The 21,149-nt window shown below is 49.0% G+C and overlaps 2 protein-coding genes and 1 pseudogene across 7 annotated transcripts in view; 2 read left to right on the forward strand and 1 right to left on the reverse strand.

The window, feature by feature from the left end:
- Positions 1-3,508, forward strand: part of FHL2 (four and a half LIM domains 2) — a 55,875-nt gene extending 52,367 nt beyond the window's left edge. For all 5 annotated transcript variants that reach the window (XM_082357474.1, XM_082357473.1, XM_082357470.1 and 2 more), the window contains exons 4-6: positions 12-181; positions 920-1,106; positions 3,082-3,508. In XM_082357474.1, coding sequence (XP_082213600.1) covers positions 12-181; positions 920-1,106; positions 3,082-3,233 — 509 coding nt within the window. In that variant the 3' untranslated portion in view covers positions 3,234-3,508. The remainder of the gene's footprint in view (positions 1-11; positions 182-919; positions 1,107-3,081) is intronic.
- A 148-nt stretch (positions 3,509-3,656) lies between these two features.
- Positions 3,657-4,793, forward strand: LOC309612130 (large ribosomal subunit protein uL22 pseudogene; annotated as a pseudogene). The gene has a single exon. The product of its transcript is annotated as a large ribosomal subunit protein uL22 pseudogene (transcript).
- Positions 4,794-12,244: 7,451 nt separating this feature from the next.
- On the reverse strand, positions 12,245-21,130 carry LOC309612129 (ashwin). The gene is made up of 4 exons (XM_082357476.1): positions 20,875-21,130; positions 18,444-18,610; positions 15,320-15,701; positions 12,245-12,836 (listed from the first exon to the last, which is right to left on the reverse strand). Exons 1-4 carry the CDS (start codon positions 20,974-20,976, stop codon positions 12,780-12,782), a joined length of 708 nt encoding a protein of 235 aa, XP_082213602.1. The 5' UTR covers positions 20,977-21,130; the 3' UTR covers positions 12,245-12,779.
- Between the last annotated feature and the right edge of the window lie 19 nt (positions 21,131-21,149).

The raw sequence follows: 21,149 nt of genomic DNA on the forward strand, positions 1-21,149 counted from the left end.
ACCCCTGACAGGCACCCGTAAGATGGAATACAAGGGTAGCAGCTGGCACGAGACCTGCTTCATCTGCCATCGCTGCCAGCAGCCCATCGGAACCAAGAGCTTCATCCCGAAGGACGGCCAGAACTTCTGCGTTCCCTGCTACGAAAGGCAGTTTGCTCTGCAGTGCGTTCAGTGCAAAAAGGTGCCTCTTACTCCCCCGGCCCTTGCACACCTGTTGTCCTTTCCGAAAGCGCGTCCACCTATCCCTAAGGCGTCTTTGTTCATCGCCCTCCTTGAACAAACAAGAAACAGCCCTAGACCTAGTGGGGGGCGGGGGCGGGGAGGGGAAAAGGAAACTGGAAAGGCCTGTCCCTGGGGTGGGGACAGATCCCTCGTCACACTCCAGGGCTGCGTCAGGTTAAAGAAAGAAAAGCGTCCTAAGACCACAGACAGGGTGGGAAGGCAGGCTCTGGGCTCGTTTTTTCCACCCAGGAAGCCAGCCCCACGGTGTCTGTTAAGCCTCTTCCTTCTTCCACCCGAGTAGCTGAGGCGGCTGTCGGAGCAGGTGCACCTGGTGCTGGAGAGACGCTCACAGGGGTCTGCCCGCGGGGGGCGCTCAGGAGGGGCTGCGCGCCATCAGATCCCGGCCCCTGCGCTGCGGTCTCCCTGCTTCGCCCTCCTGCCGGCCAGGAGGCAGTGCTGTCCCGGCAGACACCCCGGAACCCACGTCACGAACGGGGATCCGGGGCCTGCAGCGGGGGCCTGGCAGCTTGGGGAAGGGGCGGCGGGGTGACCTTGCCGTCCGGAGGACAGCGTCTCTGGGACCCGGGCGCCGGTGCGGCGTGTCCTGGGCGAGGACCGCGCGTCCTCCAGAGGCGAGGGCCGGGACAAGGGCGCCAGGCACGGGCCCCCGCGGGAGCTGACGCCCTTCTGCCCGCAGCCCATCACCAGCGGGGGCGTCACGTACCGGGAGCAGCCCTGGCACCGCGAGTGCTTCGTGTGCACCGCCTGCAAGAAGCCGCTGTCGGGCCAGCGCTTCACGTCCCGCGACGAGTTCGCCTACTGCCTGGGCTGCTTCTGCGACCTGTACGCCAAGAAGTGCGCCGGCTGCGCCAGCCCCATCAGCGGTGAGTGTCCCGTCCCCGGCCTGCACCACCCGCTGCCCCTCGTGTGGCTGCCAGGCTTTGGCTTGTGGATCTGTTCACGTGTGCGGACTCCCCTGGGTGCGCTTCCCTGCCTCCCCCCGGTCCCCGCGGCCTCTTCTCCACGGCGGCGTTATTTCTGCTTTCGGCTGGGTTCTCCCCAGACCGCAGGCTGTGGGTCTCTGACATCCCCGCACAGGCGCAGAAAAGCAGCTGCGCTGTGCACATGCTCCCCGGCCTCTGCGGGGGGCGCGCTCTGGGTCGTCCCTTCCCACCCGCCAGGCGCTCGGTGGAGCAAGAGCCCGAATCTGGGCGACTACAGGGCGTGCCCCAAATTCAGAGCGGAGACCAGATGGCTGGCGGGGCTCCGGTCCTGGAAATGCTCCCACTTCAAACACCCCTGGGGAACTCTACACACGTCTGCTGCCGGGTCATGACTTAACTACTCCGGGGGACGACCTGGGTGTTAGAATTTTTAGAAGCTGCTCAGATGATTCATATATGCAGAAAATCCTGAGACTCTCTGGCCTGAATCACTGGTTTGGTTCTGCCTCAGGGCCAGGGCCCGGGCTGTGCGATCTGCGGGTCTCTCGTAGTCATTGTGGGCCTAGGATGGGTAAAGGCAGTTTAAGATGTTTAGGGGAAGAGGTGAAAAGCTTTGCTGGTGCAGCTCCTTCAGTAGCAGAGGGAGTGTGGTATCAGAAAACTGGCCTCAGTTATACACATATAGATTCCTTTCTTGATATTCTTTTCCATTATGGTTTATCACAGGATATTGAATAGAGTTCCCTGTGCTCTAGGGTAGGACCTTGTTTATCCATCCTATATATAATAGTTTACATCTGCTATTATATATAATAGTTTACATCACACGTCAGTAAAAAAAAAAAGTTAAATTAGAAAAAGTCCCTATCTAGGTTTCAGATCATTAAAAAAAAAAAGAACTAGCCTTGGAGACCTGGGTTCACCCCCCCCACCCCGTCCTGTCACTCACTAGCCCAGGGGATTAGCCTGAGGCCGCCCACGTGTGAATGGATATAACGCCAGACATCAGGCAGTTAAATTACAAAAGGAGCTAACTGCTGGGTGAATGACAGACTTCTCCAGCTCCTCTGAGACCTCCAACCATTAGCCAGTGTTGTTACTTGTTCTTAACATGGCAGATTGAGCCGTTATTTCTGGAAAGAGTTTGTAATCGCGAGTCATGATCCAATCCTTTCACCAAGGATTACCCCGTGTATCTGATTCCATTTTGTTTCAGGGGCCTTGGTGGCCGGACAGACCACCTGTGTTGTAACAGGTGGCCAACATACCTTAAACATTTGATAAGAAGTAGACATCAGACAGAGTCAGACACCCCAACTGAAATGAGTTCCTGCTTCCGTTGTTTCGGTGAAGGATGGCTTTCTCCACTGCCCACACGTCCTCCTAACCCGCTCTCACGTTCCACCACCCTCACTAGACCTCCGAGTCTCGTGCATGGCTGAGGCTTGTTCCCGCAGCAGGCGTGCCCATCCCTCTGTCCCCCGCCCACGTAGCGTCTCTTTCGTGAGGCCGTTCTGGGCAGTTCCAGAGACAGTTCACATCTTCCTCGTCTGTGCTCCCTTTGGCGCCTCATTCATTAAATCGCCAAATTTTTGAGCACCAGACCTGAGTCACCCAGGGAAGGAAGGGGTGGGAGAAATCGGCTCCGTGACTCAGGTGTTTCACTCGGGTGGGAGGGACACACACACCCCGCAGGCTTCTTATAATTATGGTGATTGTCATGTAGCTGTGGAGCCCGTCTGTCTCTTTCTCCTGCGGTTCGGGAGCTCCCCGACCTGAGCACAGGATGGGATTTAAACGTGGAGCCCAGCGCTGATCATATCGCACCAGCCGGGCTTTGAACGGGTCCACGCAGGACTCCTCTCCCCCCCGCCACCCCCCCGTCCTCATCCGTGTCCTTGTCCTCCGTCCACAGGACTGGGAGGCACCAAGTACATCTCCTTCGAGGAGCGGCAGTGGCACAACGACTGCTTTAACTGCAAGAAGTGCTCGCTGTCGCTGGTGGGGCGAGGCTTCCTCACGGAGAGGGACGACATCCTGTGCCCCGACTGCGGGAAGGACATCTGAGCCGCTCCCCGACCCCCCTGCAGCCCCCCAAGCCCCTGCTCGCGCTGCACCTGGCTCCACCAGCCACCTGGGGACTCGCCTCCGCGCTGCTCAGCGGCATTCACGCCTGTTTACACCCTTCATCTACCCGTTATGCTCGTTCTGTTAGAGGAGGAGGAAAGCCATGGAAGCCTGAGGCGGGAAGAGGGTTTTGAGTGTTTGTAATCAGGCGAGGCCAATCAAAGTGTAAAAATCCTTTTGAGTGATACCTTTATAAACGCTTTTCTTTCACTGCATATTTAACTTTTAAGTAAGTGCAATGAATGTGTCACGAACTTGAACATTTCCAAGCTACGTTAAGGTGATGAAGAGTTGGTATTTGCAACAGTGTAACTTCCTGTCGTGCGGGGCCCAAAGCAAGATTATATGGCTTACAATGAAGTTACCCAGAGCAAAATCTTTTGCCAGGCGCAGTGTGTGAAGTGCTGATGCAGCATTCAGGCTCTGAGTACGAATAACGCTTTACCACGGGTGCCACTGATCACTCTGGCGGGCTGGGTGGGTGTCGACTGAAATGGCGTCACACCTTTTATTTAAGAGAAAGTCTCAGTTGGAATTTCTTTCTCTTGGAATTCAGTGCTCCGCCTTTGATGCAGTGACACAGGCCCCGCACATGGGCTAACGGCCTCGCAGGCAGCATGGGGTCACTTTTCTGGACAGAGCTCGGCGCCCTCCCATCATCATGGGTCCGGACCTGACAGTGGCCTGCCTTCTCCTCCGTAAGTGGAGGGGTGCAGAGGGACACAGGCACCTCGAGGCCAGAAATGACATCTTGGTCGCCCGTGTAGTTATCAACACCCGAGCACCTGAGGGCATCCTGGGAGATTTCAGTGAGTGTTTCTGAAAAGAAAGACAGTAAAGAGAGAGAGAATCGCTGCTATCAGAATAACACTTTTTTCCAGTAAACCTCTAAAAATGGTTCGCTACTCACTTGACCCAGAAAACCCCATAACATTGTGCAAATCAAGAGGTCCAAATCTTCGTGTTCACTTTAAGAACACGCGTGAAACTGCCCAGGCCGTTAAGGGTATGCATATCCAAAAAGCCACCAAAATATCTGAAGGATGTCACTTGACGGAAGCAATGTGTGCCATTCCGTCGTCAGAATGGTGGAGTTGGTAGGTGTGCCCAGGCCAAATGGTGGGGCTGGATGCAAGGTCGGTGGCCCAAAAAGAGTGCTGAATTTTTACTGCACTCACTCAAAAATGCAGAAAGTAATGCTGAACTTAAGGGCTTGGATGTAGATTCTCTGGTCACTGAGCACATCCAGGTGAACAAAGCCCCCAAGATGTGGCGCAGGACATACAGAGCTCACGATGGGATCAACCCGTACATGAGCTCTCCCTGCCACAGTGGATGATCCTCACTGAAAAAGAGCAGACTGTCCCCAACCAGAAGAGGTGGCTGCACAGGAGAAAAGGGTATCCCAGGAGAAACTGAAGTAACAAAAGCGTATGGCCCGGGAATAAATGCCGTAAGAAATAAATGCCAATAAAAGTAAAAAAAAAAAAAAAGATTTAACGCTTAGAGCCCCTAGCCTGGCAGGAGTCTGTAAACTCGTCTTGGAAAGAGCAGTTTACAGTTGGGAAGCACTGAGCCAATTTATGAGGTAGGGCATTGCATGCTTCTCTGTTTATAGTAACAGTTGTGACTTTTTGTCCTGAGTTTTCTAAGACAATGCAATATGATAAAATGATAGACTCTGCAATAGAAACATCTGGTAGAAATCAAGTCCCATCTGTGCGGAGCATGTGTGAAGTCAGTTTCTTGACCTGAGCGCTGGTCGGCGCGGGAAACCCTTGATCACGGCTGAGACAGGCCTCTGGATGGACAGTCAGCTGGAGGCTTTGCTTAAAACGAATAACGCCCCCCATCCCTTGTGAGTTGTTTTGCCGGCTTCTTCTACTTTATGATACAAAAGTAAAAGCATTCTTGCAGATGTGCTTTTTAAGATAAAAATAGCAAAATGTTTTAGAACAGTAAAAGCTGCCTAAATCTTGTGATGGAGCATCTCACCGGCCCCTCATGATAACCACGGGCCACTAGACACAGCCACCGTTAAATTACCCAACCTTAAATGAACGGTTAGGGGAGTTCCATGTCTAGGAAGTAGCTCCTATTGGAATAATCCTCCCACAAGTAACAACCACTCTGCACAGAATATTTTTAAAGATCTGAGAACACTGGAGTATGACCCACAGCAGGGGGACACTGAGGGGCGTGGGCCCTGGAAGAAGAGGGCAACCGGCAGGTTTCCCATTCTTAGGGCTTTTAGGTCAGGGCAGGCCCCACAGGGCAGCTACAGCTCTGTTAGAAAACCTGCAGTCTCACCGGCTTGAAGAACCAGAGGCCAGGGTTTGGGACCCACAGCCTCTGGAAAGTGAGATGGAAAATTCTAGAAAGGAGAGCCCCAAGTTATGTGTGTGAAATCCCTACAGATCTCTGGCTGAACCACCGGACTCCAAGCAGCCCAGCCAAGCCTCAAAGAACTGACTTCTTCGAGAAGGAACTTTGGATGGTGGTGTGCACCACCATCAGCCCAGGTCAGCTGGGCTCAGCTGACCCTCTGCCCAGTGAAACAACCCTTTAGCTGGGGAAACTGTATACAAACTAAATAACGTAAAGTCTCTGAAAATGTCCCTAGAGGCGTACAGCACGTGGAGAAACATTTATTCAGGAAAGTCGACTGCATGTTAACGAGACCAGTGAAGTCTGTGGCATTTGAGCCCCAGCTGATCCCACCCTACCCCCACTCCCCAGTGTCACGTGGCAGAAGCTCTGCTCCAGGTTGGTGCTGCCCGGAAGGGAAGGGCTCCTGTGGTCAAGGGCGCTGCCCCAGGGGAGATAGGCTGAGAATTCCGGGGCTGCAACCTCTCATGGGGTGAAGGTTCCACATTCAGGGGGGCAGTCTGAGAAGACCAGGGGCTACCCCCCCACTTCCCCAGCACCTACCTGGGAGAAGGAGTGTTAACTCTAGGAGAAGCCAACACTGTCCAGCCCCAGGGGGGAGGCAGGCTCTGTGAACCTCTGCAGGAGGGCACCATCTCGTACCAAGAATGGAGAAATCTGCCGCAGGGGACTGTCAAAAACAACAGAGATCTTGGTGGCAAGCAGTCGAGAGGGGGCTGGTGGCTCCATGATACTAAGCGAAAAGCAAAACGGCAGGCAGGCCTCAAGTGTAACTGAAAGAACTGGGGAAAGAGTTGAGGAGTGCGGTCCTGGGATCCCACTTAGCCCTGGGGGCCCGGAGGCTGTGGGCATGCGCTGGGCTGCACCCACCCACTCAAGAGCAGCCAGAGTGGGACGTGAACAGACTTGGAAGCATTCTCCAAGCCACACCAGCTCCTCAGCAAAGGGCAGAGGTCCTACTAGCTCAAGGTGCTTACACAGACCCTCCAACCAAACACTGCTGAACGTGTGTTATAAACACGTTCAAAGAGGGGCTTCCCTGACGGCACAGTGGTTAAGAATCCGCCTGCTGATGCAGGGGACACGGGTTCGATCCCTGGTCCAGGAAGATCCCACATGCTGCAGAGTAACTAAGCCCGTGCGCCACAACTACTGAGCCTGTGCTCTAGAGCCCATGAGCCACAACTACCGAGCCCTCGTGCCACAACTACGGAAGCCCGCATGCCTAGAGCCTGTGCTCTGCAACAAGAGAAGCCACCACAATGAGAAGCCCGCGCACCGCAATGAAGAGTAGCCCCTGCTCGCCGCAACTGGAGAAAGCCCTTGCACAGCAATGAAGACCCAACGCAGACAAAAAAACCAAAAAAACCCCCAAAAAACATGCTCAAAGAACTAAAGGAAACCACATTTACAGAACTGAAGGAATATGTGTGAGAACAATCACTCATCAGACAAAGAATAACCAAAAAGGAGATAAACATGATAAAAAAGAATCAAGTGGAAATTCAGTAGTGGAAAAGTATATCAGCCAGAATGAAGAAATTCACTAGAGGGGTCAATAGTAGATTTGAGTTGGGAGAAGATAAAAAACCAGTGAACTTCAAGATGGATCAACAAAGATTATGAAACTGAAAAACAGAGAAGAATAAAGGAAAATGAACAGAGAAATGTGGACATCACTAAGTGAACCAACATATGCGTAATGGGAGCACCAGGGAGAAGAGAGAAAAGGGACGGAAAAAATATTTAAGAATTAATGGCCAAAAACCTCCCCCGGGTTCAATGAAAAACATTCATCTAAAAATACACATCCAGGACTTCCCCAGTGGTCCAGTGGTTGGGACTCTGCACTTCCACTGCAGGGGGCACGGGTTCGATCCCTGGTTGGAGAACTAAGATCCGGCATGCTGTAAGATCCCTGGTTGGGGAACAGCCAAAAATATAAAATAAAAAAATAAAAACACACATCCAAGAAGCATGACAAACTCAAAGTAGGAAAAATGCAAAGGGATCCATACCCAGACACATCACAGTCAAAATGTTGAAAGCCAAAGATAAAAGGAAAAATCCTGGGCTTCTCTGGTGGCGCAGTGGTTAAAAATCCTCCTGCCAATGCAGGAGACACGGGTTCGAGCCCTGGTCCGGGAAGATCCCACATGCCGCGGAGCAACTAACCCCGTGTGCCACAACTACTGAGCCTGTGCTCTAGAGCCTGCGAGCCACAACTACTGAGCCCACATGCTGCAACTACTGAAGCCCATGCACCTAGAGCATGTGCTCTGCAACGAGAAGCCACCACAGTGAGAAGCCCCGTGCACCGCAAAGAAGAGGAGCCCCTGCTCGCCACAACTAGAGAAAAGCCCGTGCACAGCAGTGAAGACCCAACGCAGCCAAAAATAAATAAATAAATAAACAAATTAGAAAACAAAACTAAGGACATCTGAATAAATCTATGGACTTTAGTCCATAATAATATATCAATACTGATGGATTTCAACACATATACCACACTAACGTATAGCAGTAACATGGGAAACTGGGTGTGTAGTATATGGCAACTCTCTGTACTATCTTGGTGATTTTTCCATAAATCTAAAACTTACCTAAAATAAAAGGTTTATTTAAAAAAATTATATAGCAAGGCAGAATAGATATTAACAGAAGGCTTAGCTAGATGATGGTGTTTTTATATTTATGAAAACTATCTTTTACCTTAACTGGTATTTTAGTCTCTCCTAAGACTTAATTATTAGCCATATTTTTAAAATGAATATTTTAATTCAAATATGCTAAAACAAAAACAAAAACTTAGATAATTTTATTAGATAAAAAAATGTTTAGGTCTATTATATATACTTATTGAACTAGTCTTATTTCAGTCTTCTCATTAAACTGAACGCTTGGTTAAGTCTGAACAGTTAACAAAGAGCTTCCAATTGCTCTTAGAATCAAATCCAAAGTCCTTACATGGCCCGTTTAAGTCCTGTGTGGTCTGGCTCCTGCCCCCTGCTTTGGGGTCATTTCACACTAGCCTCCCCACTCTCTCACTGACCCTAGCCACACCAGCCTTTCTGCCATGAAATCCTGTCCAGCCTCAGGGCTCCACTCTGCCCCTGGCTGGCATCTGAGTTATCCAGGGCTAGGCACAAAGCACCCCAACACCTAGTGGCTTCGTACACCCCTCACTCTGCCCCCTCATGACTCTGAGTCAGCTGCCTGGGCTGGTCTCACCTGGCAGCAAGTGGGGAAGGGTGACAAGCAGTCCCAGGTCTGGGGGTTAGTGCTGGCTGCGGGATGGGACACGTTTCTCCGGCAGGCTTTTCCCACGGCTGCCGCAGGGCTCCAAGAGCGAAAAGCAGTGGTTTGATCAAGGCAAACTACCAGGCCAGCCCACACCCAGCGGTGGGACGCGGATCCCGCCTTTGACGGCAGGAGCAATAAAGACCACGCAGCCCTTTAAAACCCACCGCAAACAGGACGCTCTTCCCGAAAGCTTTCCCAAACCGCCTTCCCTAACCACTCCTCACCCTCCCCCCTTCCCTCAACTGTTTGATGACTGGTTTTCTTCCCGTCATTACGATTATCCATCATTCGCTGAGCAGGAACTTACTAACTCACGTCTTTAGCTTTTCTGCCACAGTAGGGAAGACAACCAAGGTCAGCACCGACAGCACAGAGCATGTGAGCCAGCAGAGGGCACTTGCGTAAAAAACCATCTAAATGGAAATGAGATTTTTTCGTCTCTTCTGTCCAGACAAAAAATGAAAGATCTACTTTCAAGTTCAAGGTAGAAAGTTACCTGAGGCTTTTCCAAGTTAATTAGTTAATTTAGAGCTTCAGTCTCCAACAGTAAGATACCAGTAAAAAATATTAACTTCTTCAAGATCACTCCAAACACAAACAACCCCTCGACCGAATCTCTGGTCAGTCCCCACCCCCCCCCCCACCCCGGGCAGGAAAGCTTCCACAGGACAGGTTCGGGGGACGGCGTCTCCATCCCACGAAGTGCAGTGGCCGCCAGCGAGTCAGCCGTGCGGCAGGCCGCCCTGGCGACCCAGCACCTCCCGCAGGCCCAAGACGTGGCTGGACTGTTGGCACCAGGGCGGAGCCCAGCTGATCTGGGTACAGGAGGCTGTACATAAAGAATAAGTAACACTTTTTGACATAGTTTAGTGAAACAGAAAGAGATCAAATCACTACAGAGTGCGTTTCCATTTTATTTTTTTTTGTGAATGAGAAACCTACTCAATAATTTTATTCCTTTTATTTAAATAAGGATAAGCCTCCTTAAAAGACTTTTTACATACAAAAATGGACATTACAAGGTTAAACTTTCTGTACCAAATTACAAAACCTGCACAAGCATTTAATAAAAGAGCACACTTAAGAACGTTTTGACCATTTTGGAGCCTCAGAATTACTGAGGTCCCACACTAGTAAACAAAGGAAGCTCTTACATACATATGATTTAATCCACTGGCAGTTTCACTTAATGTAAGTTTTTAACAGGTTGTTGCTATTAAATGAGTCTCTAGATCAGTTTTAGAATCACCTCTCAAAACTTAAGTTAACCAAAACACTCTTTCAAACAATACCTGCAATCCTGAAGAATTTTAATACTAGCAGAAATACTACAGCCTCCCAGCAGTAGTTGAGCCAGCCTTGCGGAGGGCCTGGCAGCCGCCCAGATCAGTGAGTGGGCCCTGGTAAACCGCCCCGCCTCCAGAGCCACTGCGGCAACTCAGCGCCCGGTGCTGCAGGGCCTTGAGACTCGCAGACCCCCGCGGCAGCGTCTGTGGTCCTCAAGAAGCACGGGGCTCGCCTAGCTCCAGCCCCAGCGACAAGCGGGCCGAGCAATGCGACTTGTAAACCTAAGCCTGGAGCTCAGGATCTACAGGGTGACAGAGAAGGGGCAGAGCAACTGCACTGTGGGAGGGGAGAGTAAGAAAAAGGAAAACAGGGAACAAAGAGGAGGAGGAAGAAAAGAACGAGACCACCTGCTAAGGGCAGGAAGTGGACACATGCCTATTCCCCGGGAGCCGCCTGACTCGACCGACTGCCCTTCGCTGACCCCAGGAAGGAATCCAAGCAACCAGATCAGCCCACATTAGGGGGCGAGGGGTAGTCCAGGTGTGCGCCGTTCACATCAAGGCCTTGGGAGCTCTCAAGCCCACAAAGCACCACCTCGGAGCCCTACCACCGCCCATGGAGCTGTGTCCGCGCACCGCAAGGAGGCCTAGCGCTCGGATGTCAGTGTACGTGACACACAGCACAGGGTTGAGGCTTCCCCACTTTTCAAACTCAAGATAGCTCAATAATATGCTACTATATGAGCACTGATTCTGAATGTTCATAATATAAACTTCAATTTGAAGCAACAATGTTACACAGTTCAGCTGTTATTACCAACCTACTCTGTAAGTTAAATACACAAATTAAAAATTAATTTTATTGAGTAACTAAAAACAAGTTTCCACTGACTTAAAACTGTCAAATGGCTAAATCTCTCTTAACTAAGAGAGAAATGCAGATGGAAGCAGAAGAGACAACAGAATGTAGAATATAATTTGTCATTCTACCCTGAAATCTGCACTTTTAAAATCTCCCTTAACACAGCTGTGTATAGGATTATGGCTGTCCTTCAACAATATTCCAAATATCAGCCCTGCAGACAACCAAACATTTAACAATTTAGCGTAACATTAACAACTTATGCCACACTCAGTGTCTTTCAGTTTCGTCTTACGGGTATGGATTTATAGTCTGGATAAAGGCAGAAAGGCTAAAAACTGCAGGGTTAAAGTTTTAGTACAGTACTTACCTGCAAGGCTGAATTAATTTTTTGTAAGGCTATTCAATAGCTGAACTAAAATGCTTGTTTTAACATATCAAAAAAGCAATGGATTGCTCTAAAAAGTGTTGAAAGGCAAACCCCATTCGAAGATCAGTCGTACAAGGGAAGAGTATAAAGTACCCTTGGCTTTGGTTAGAAATACACAGCAGGAAGTGGACACCAGAACTCGTGAACGTGAGGGCTAGCCTAGCTCCCCGCTGACTTCTGCTACACAACTGGAGTGACACCACTTAACACCAACGAAACCTCGGCGGTGCCTCCGCGGGTGACGGGCCCCTGCCCCCGTGCTGCTCTCTCGTGACCTCCGACTCAGCAACCCCCCTTCTGCCGACTGCACGTCGCGCCGAGTTCCCCTCACTGCCAGGCTTCCTGGATTCTCAGGTTCTAGAATTCTACCCACCCTTCCTATCCTGTAAGCTTTCTGCCATCAGGTACCACCTCTAAAGTGATTACTTCCCCTGCAGAGTTTGAAGTCGGCCTCATTTGGAAAAGATTAAGCTCCCAGGAGACAGTGAAACCAGAGCTGAGAGGGAGGTCAGAGCCGCCGTGAGAAGAGGAGCAGGGCTGCCACGTGACAGGAGCGTCCAAGGGGTGGGCCGGTCTACTCACAAGAAATCAATTCACAATAAACGGGAAGGAGCAATAGCAAGCGCCCATTTCCCTTTCGAGTTTATGGAAAGAGGCAACACAAGCACTTAAAGAACAGCAATTTCATCTGTATATTCCGAACAGTTTATTGGCAGCACTACTAATATGCTTTCCATGGGGAACCTTGAGGAGGAGTTTGGCAGAATTCACTAGAATATTGCAATGAACTGTTATTTTCTTTTGCTTGGGAAAAGAAATGAAAATTGTGAACTTCTAAAATATCCGAGTTTAAAAAACCTCAAATTTCCCCAAAGACCAAAAGAGACTAATGCGAATAATTCCTAAAATTCATCAAATGCTTTATACCAGACTTGCAGCTAATTATTTGAGTAGGGCCAATATAAATGACTTATACTAAACCATTTGTTTAAAAAGAAACTCTTTCCTAATAGGAGCATGAAAGGCAAGATTTGTTCCCCCCAAAGGAAGGAAAAGGAGGGAAAAAGGAAAGGAAAGGACTTTATTATTTTGAACCTAATTTAAACCTCTTAAGAAAATTCCACAATAATCAGGATCTCTGTAAATACTGTCAGTAAATGTGAACTTGTTTGAAAAACTACAGTTACAGTTATATTTACATTTTTGGAAACTTTCCTTCACGGCCACGTAACATGCTGTATCTTCCTCTTTGCTTCTGGGGGCTTCAGGTTATTCTGAAAAGACATGAGAAGAAGTCAGTTTACACTTGCAGAAATGTCAGAGAATACCCAAAAGGCACATTTTAAACCACCAAGCCTGACCACTGATGCAGAAACGGTGGGGCACTGCTGCCATCTGGTGGGGAAGGTGAGGAAAGAAGGCGAGCCCCGGGCTCCCGTTTTGCCAGCGGTGGTTCTCAGGTGTTTACCCTGCAGACTCACCCACGGTAAAGTTGACCAACTGACCAACATGCCCAGGCCTGGGCCCTATCGCAGAAGCAACTCAGTCAGCACCCACGGGAGGTGGCTGGGACGAGGCTCCGACTCGGGCCAGGTTTTCTGGAAGCCCCTCGAGGTGACCTCAGGCACATTCGGAGTTGAGAACCACTGACTGCTCCAGACCTGCTTCCTCCCTGCCGAGCCCATCTCCTCCCAACCTCACAATCTAAGACCTTAATACAAGATTTAAAAGAGAAAAAAATCACACCTCAGAAACAGTAAAAGCTTTCTGGGTAGAAAAATGCTTTCCAAGAGACTGGGGGAGAAAAAAATCCTCAAAGCTCACTCTTATCCCAATATTCAAGGTCTGGACTGCTCTTCCCGCTCGTTTCCGACACCCCCTCCTCGTCCCACAGGAGTGAGAGAATGAGGGCAGAGGCAGCGTGGTGCCCTCAGAAGTGCGTCCGCTGAGGCCACACAGACCTGGATTCAAACTGCGGGCCAGCCACTTACTGACTCTGGAACCTGGACAAGGTTATTTAAATTATTTAAGCTTCTTTCCCCTCATCTGTGAAATGGGAAAAGCTATTGTACCTCCTTCACAGGGTTGCTGAAAGGAGTCAATGAAGAACTAACACAAGAACTTTGGGCGGCTCAGATACAGAGCAGCTTTCTTTTTCCAGGGTCTGCTATTTTAGGTTTTTTTTTTTTTTTTTTAATTAATTAATTAATTTAATTTTTGGCTGTGTTGGGTCTTCGTTGCTGTGTGCGGGCTTTCTCTAGTTGCGGCAAGTGGGGGCTACTCTTCGTTGGGGTGCGCGGGCTTCTCATTGCAGTGGCTTCTCTTGTTGTGGAGCACGGGCTCTAGGCGCATGGGCTTCAGTAGTTAATGCTCACGGGCTCTAGAGCGCAGGCTCAGTAGTTGTGGAGCACAGGCTCTAGGCACGTGGGCTCAGCAGTTGTGGCTCGCAGGCTCAGTAGTTGTGGCACGCGGGCTCTAGCCCACAGGCTCAGTAGTTGTGGCTCGTGGGCTGTAGAGCACAGGCTCAGTAGTTGTGGCACGCGGGCTCTAGCCCACAGGCTCAGTAGTTGTGGCGCACGGGCTTAGTTGCTCTGCGGCATGTGGGATCCTCCCGGACCAGGGCCTGAATCCGTGTCACCTGCATTGGCAGGCGGATTCTTAACCACTGTGCCACCAGGGAAGCCCCGGATCTGTTATTTTAGAAGGTCTGAACCACTCAGAGTTTTGCTCCCTTTGACACACAACTTGAAGATGATAATAAAGCCAAAGTATACTTACAGGAATGCTATGGATGGAATGTTTGTGTCCCCTCAAAATTCTTGTGTTGAAACCTAATCTCCGATGTGATGGTACCTGGAGGTGGGGCCTTTGGGAGGCGCTTATGTCATGAGGGTGGAGCCTCATGAAGGGGATTAGTGCCCCCATAAGGGACCCCAGGGAGCTCCCTTGCCCCTTCTGCCATGTGAGGACACAGTGAAAAGCAGCTGACTCTGAACCAGGAAGTGGGCCCTCACCAGACACTGAATCTGCCAGCGCCTTGATTTTGGACTTCCAGCCTCCAGAGCCATAGGAAATAAATGTTTATTGTTTGAGCCACCCAGTCAATGGTATTTTTTGTTATATCAGCCTGAATGAACTAAAATAAGGAATAAAAGCTATAAAACTGCTGGATGTTTAAAAGTGAAATCACTTTTCTGAGAAGACTATGGGAAGATCAAATATATATAGATATGTAAAATCTCATAATTAAACTCAAAATAAACCATGTTATCTATAGAAATCTGCCGTACGAAATCCAAGCATCCAAATGGTAAGTCTAGTAGAGCGTAACGGAGGAGACTCCATCCTTCTAAAGATAGGTACATGTGAGGGGTAGGGGAGGCAAGGGGTAAATCCTAGAGATTCTGGTGTGATTTTAAGGTAAGTGCAAAACAGACTTAAGGTCAAGCTCTAAAATGCTACTTCATAAATGCGTGACCCTGGACAACTGAGTTAACATTCTAAGCCTTGCTAACAAGGGACTATTTCTCTCTTTTAGTTCCAAGATAGTTAAAGGATCTAAGTGAGGAAAATCTAGGAAAAGGGCCTAAGAGACACTCTCTTTACACATTTTAAGCAGAAATAAACTGAGTGCACTTTAAGAAACATTAGCTTATCATCATGGATTCCAGGGCTCAAACACACGAGAAATGAGATGTACAAGTGAGACGGATCACTGACGGGCTGGAGAACGATCACATCTCCTGTCCACACTCACCGCGGCCTCGGCCTCGGCCTCCTCCTTGGGAGCGGCTCGCTTTAACTTCACTGGAGTAGTTCCTACAGGCGACAAAGGCGGCGACTTCACGGGGCCGGAAGGACTTTTCCTATGCATTAAGTCATGGTTCTGTTTAGTGTCATTATTATTGTGTTCCATTCTATTGTTCGTAGGCAAATTGGAAGACAAAATTAGGGGTGAAACACCTGAAGAGGAATCTGACAATTTTCGAAAGGCATTACTGGTAGCGCCGGCCTGAGGCCGGGACTTGAGTCGGTCATTGTCTCCGTTCTCGCTCTTCTTCACTTTTATGCTTGTACTTGTTGAACTCCCGTCAAACACGATGAGGGGTCTTTTCCGAAACCCGTCTGCGGTGCTACTCCTGAAATCGGAGGGATGTGTCATGAAAAATACCCTCTGGACAGCAAACCAGTTCCCTGGGACTCACAGGTAAAACAATGACCGAAAAAGATTTATTGATAAGTAGGACTACTGGAAGTAGGGCTACCAGAAATGCAGTTTTCTATGTTTACTTTAAGTGAAATGATAATTTTCCAGTGCTTTTAAGTTTAAAATATTTATTGACAAAAATGTAGTTACCTTTCATGTATACACAGTTATTTTTAAAGCATCAATCCACCAACTAACCCCAAAACTTAAAACAGGATTTCCTAGTAACAAAAAAAATTTTTTTTTAATTTTTAAAAATCACCATCCTATTGATAGGGTTATCTTACCCATGTATCAATGATTATTTAGAAAGGAAACAGACTATAAAACTATACTAAACTACCATAATGGCAGTCTACAGACGATGGGACAGGACATCCTACTCCATTCGTTAAAGGTCTTTAAAGCCACGGCATCTTCGAAACTAACTGTAACATCTGTATAATTTTAAGTTTATAACTTGGCAAGTCTTCACATTTAGCTTCCGAAAACCTAACTGCCACTCTTAATCATAAAGATTAATAATAAAAGCATTCATTTGTTCATTATTAATTATACCTCAAATGAAACATAGATTTGTTTATTTAAAATAAACACGTTAAAAGGACTTGAGTCGTCGGGAAGGACACTTGGGCTTCGCTGCTCAGGGGCCAGCAGCACCAGCGCCATCTCGGGAGCTCGAAAGAATCGCAGCAGCTGGGGCTGTGATCCGTACTGACTGAGAGTCTGCACTTTAGCCAGACCCTAGGTGACTGGCCAAACTCACCAATTCTTAGGCCACCAGTGAACACCATTTGGTAGAAGATGAAAAACAAGCTCACCGTCCACCCACCGCCACCTCCGAGGGCAACAGACAGCAGGACTGAGGGCAGGACTCTCCAGCTGGGGAGAGGTCAGCCTGACTCAGGAGCACGCTGAAGTTTGAGAAGCACTGCACCAGAGAGCCGGGCCTAGCGTGGTGTGCCCTGGGGGACATCACAGCACCTCTGGAGCTCAGCTCCTCCGGGGAAAGTCACAAGCAATTCAAAAAGGCCTGATGGTCTCTTAGATACTTCCAGCTTTAATGCTCTGATTTGAGAGCCAAACTGTGATGTTTACAAACAGTCAAAGATCCTTTCCAAAATGATATAGAGGAATTAAGAGGGATTACCATAGGGAGTAAAACATAACAGCACTGAAAGCTTTGCTCACGACAATGTGCCTGAATGTGCAGGTCAAGAAGAAAATACTTTCTTAGTAAGGGCCACCGAAAATAAATTAAAGGTACACACGGCATAATCCACAGATTTAGCACAGTTACCGCTCATACACGGCCTGTAACCACAGAGTTAAAATGCTGCTCACCCTGAGCCGAATGCGCTCCTGATCAACCGTGAGACTGTACCCGTATCTACTCTCCAGAACACTATACACAGGTGAGCACACACGTCACGTTCTTCAGCTGTTCTCGGACTTGGGGAACAGCCTCCCTATCAGTCATGAATTCTTCTTTGTACCTAGAGAGTAAAGCCACTAACTCAGAGCTGGCATTCTCCTCACGCAGCCCTCTCACTCCATCTCCTCCCACTTTCTCTAGTGCACTGCCTGTGACAGTAAGGCTCTAAAAAGAAATTCAGCAATTAATCAAGAGCACCCACTTGTGATAAACAGACACAAGAAAAGAAATAATTAGCCCATTTAGGGATCTTAGGATACTTGGTCCTCACTAACCAACTACACTGATTAGTTAAATGTAACTTTCTTTATAAAAGGAAATTCACTTGCTTGTGGTTTTATGAAAAATTTTCTGGAATTTAAAACTTTAAAATAGTGTACCTGAAGCTACACGACCATCTCTTCATTTCTGTTTTATTCAAAGACCTCAGAGTCTTATCTGACTCCACTTTTTTCTGACAATTCAACAAATCTTATTGGCTCTGCCTCCAAAACACATCCAGACCCCAACCGCTTCTTACCAAGTCCACCACCTCAGTCAAAGTCACTGCCATCTGCTGCTAGGATTACAGCACAACCCCTTAAGTGGTTTCCCCATTCCCCTCCCCCAACCTTAAATCATTTCTCAGTACAGCAGCCAAAATAAACCTCTTAAAATGTACATCAGATGGTGTCATCACTCTGCTCAAAATTCTCCAATGGCTTCTCATCTCAGAGCAAAGCCAAGGTTCTTACAACGACTGACAACCTCCTGCACTCAACCCTGTGCACCTCCTTCCCTGCTCTGCCTTTGATGCTCCCCGCCCAGCCTGATGGCCTCTGGGTTGTTCCTGGCACATCGTGTGGACACACTCCTGACCAGGTTCTCAGGTTCGGCCTGGGACGCTGGCTTGCCCTCTACCCTTCTACAGGTCTCTCTACTGAAATGTCACTTTTCAGTGAAGTTGTTCCTGGCCACTTTACGTAAAATTGTCCTCCCTTTCCCTGTTTCACTTTTCCCTTAGCATTTACCACAATGTAGCATACCTTGTATTTTACTTAACTTTTTTATTGTGTTTCTCCCAATTAAAATATGAGCAAGGAATTCTGTCAGTTTTATTCATGCTACAGCACAGTACCTGGTGCTCAATAAACAGTAGCTGAGTCAATACTGTTTACCTAAGTTTATCTGGGGAAAAAAGAAAAGCAAAATTGTTTAGTCATATAAGATAAGATGATAACCAGAACGACGCAAAAGTACCTTTTCGTCTCATTTTTTATCTCATGTTGTTCTCTTTTCTTTTCCATCACTTTCCCCCATCTATTCTTTGGCAAATTTCTCTGCGGCAGTGGTATTGCATGCTGAACATAAAGATCGGTAAGACTGTCTTTGTTTACTCTCATGTCATTTTCAACAGTTATGTTCTTCTGTAGAAAAGGAAACAAAAGTAATTTCAAAACAACATCTCTCATTTTAATAACTAACCAACTGCCTACCTAACAGGGTAAAACATGACTGCTTAAATTACAAGTATAAAACCATTTTCACGTTTAGACACATGCCTAACATTCTATATGATACTGCAAGAAACAGTATTATAGGTCTTCCCTGGTGGCGCACTGGTTGAGAATCTGCCTGCCAATGCAGGGGACACGGGTTCGAGCCCTGGTCTGGGAAGATCCCACATGCCGCGGAGCAACTGGGCCCGTGGGCCACAACTGCTGAGCCTGCGCGTCTGGAGCCTGTGCTCCGCAGCAAGAGAGGCCGCGACGGTGAGAGGCCCACGCACCACGATGAAGAGTGGCTCCCGCTCGCCGCAACTAGAGAAAGCCCTCGCACAGAAACGAAGACCCAACACAGCCAAAAATAAATTAAAAACAAACAAACAAACAAAAAAAACCAGTATTATAAAGACGCTAAGCTCTTCAAATTTTGGTTCAGCTTCATCTTAAAGACAGTGGTCACATGTCCTCAGTGCGACAAGGACAGCTGTCCACACTGCTCAGCCCACACAGGAGGCATAAAGACCATTTCCAGGAGCAGCATCTTAACCTATGAACAAAACTGAAAATGAGGGACCTTCTGGGGAGACCAGACAAAAGAAAACAAACAATGATAACAATTACTACATCCTGTCAAAAAGTTATCTAGAGTGTTACTATCATGATCAGATTAGCGGGCTGGAGGTCTCACCCTGTATATTACTCCCCATGTTTCCCTAATAGTGCTTCTTAAACTGAAGGCCACCACCCAGACTTGAATGGCCCTATGGACGGAAGCTGCATTCGCCTTCCTGATGATGGTCCTGGTAACAGCACACACCAGAACAAGCGGCCCCTCATGTCTGCACCAGTCCTTTCAGTGGCTCCCGGTCATCGTCCAACTCTCCCTCTCTGCATCACCTCACTTTCCGATTTACTCTCAACAGAAAACATATGGCAGAAGGCACAGGAGCAGTTACGGACAGAGTTGGATTTAGGAAGGAAAATAAGGATGGAAAGGAGACTGTGGGCTCAACAATTCAGAAAGGCTTGGAAACATTTGTGTTTAAAACTGACAGAACAAATCCAATCAGCCCTCTGATAAATTGATCCCCTTTCTTTTTGTTCTTCAAGATTTAAAAGCACAAACTTTCCTTCTTTTATCTCTTATAATGTCTCTGGACCATTCTTTATTATCAATTTTCACCTGTACTCACTCAGAAGAATGGGGAAACGCTAGGGATTCTCTTGGACAACATTCCTACAGAATCCATAGACACCTTAGTTAGGGAAGCACTGCCCCAGGACAGTGGTTCTCAAACTGTGGTCTCTGGACCAGCGGCCAGAACTCGTTAAAAATGGCAATTTCCAGGCCACACCCCAAACTACTGAATCTGAAACTCTGGATATGGAGCCCAGCAGTCTGTGTTTTCACAAGCCCCGGGGTGACTGTGACCTACCTAAAAAGTCTGAGAACCACAGGTAAGAAAGGTAACTGACATCCCTAAAATAATCTACTTAGCAGGGGAGCTTGAGGAAACCAGAGAAGGAGTACCGAGGGGGAAAAACACAAGGAAAACAACAAAACACGCTACTTAAACCCCTCCAAAAGCTTTCAGTAATTCTCTACCACTTTAAACAAAACTCATCACTTCTTTGGTCTTATTTCTCTTCTGCTATCAGAGGCCACACCAGCTGAAAAAGAGCAGACGCTGCACTGAGAGCCAGTTCGCCTGTCTGCACCATCTACCGACGGTGTGACCTCACAGAAGTAATGCCACTTCTCTGGGACTCAGTTTCCCCATCTTTGAACGCGGTGAGAGTGGAGAACAGTCGATTTCTCCGATGCCCTCCAGCCCTGGCAGTCGGGGACCACCACCCGTCATTTCCGTTCTTCTACGACCTACCCCTCTCTTCGGAGGCCCTTGCTTACATCCAGGCCGCGGGGGTCGCCTGAACTCCCCTTTCCGAGCCATCAGGACCCAAAAACGTAAGTCCTAACTCCCGGGAGTTCCTGATATTCTAAGGACATCTCTCTCCCGGACAGGGTAGTGAGGAGACCCGGCCGGGCCGAGCGGGGCGGAGAGAGGCTCGATCCGGCGGCAGGCGCGCCGGCGGCGGGTGTGTCCGGCGCCGCCGAGGACGCCCCGGGGCGAGCTCAAGTCCCAGCGCCTCCCCCAAGCAGGCCCGCCCGCCCCGGCGCGCCGCACCTGCTCCAGGGTGAGGAGAAGGAACTCCTGGGACAGCAGCTCCGGGTGCAGCAGCAGCTCCGAATCGGGGCAGCTGCGACCGCCCACATCCCCCGCCATCATCGTCGCCAGGAGACCCCGGCCGGCTACCCACAAGGCCCCGCGAGGAAGCGCCCCGGAAGTGACGTCCCAGCCGGCGCGGCGGTCTCGGGTGCGTCGTCACTCTGGGTGCGCCGCCCGTCCCGTTCCGCCTCTCAGGGTCGGCTGGGGTGCCGAATGGGCTCTCGCCGGGGAAT

Source organism: Balaenoptera borealis (assembly GCF_965194805.1).
Source record: "Balaenoptera borealis genome assembly, chromosome: 15".
NCBI classification, from domain to species: Eukaryota; Metazoa; Chordata; class Mammalia; order Artiodactyla; family Balaenopteridae; genus Balaenoptera; species Balaenoptera borealis.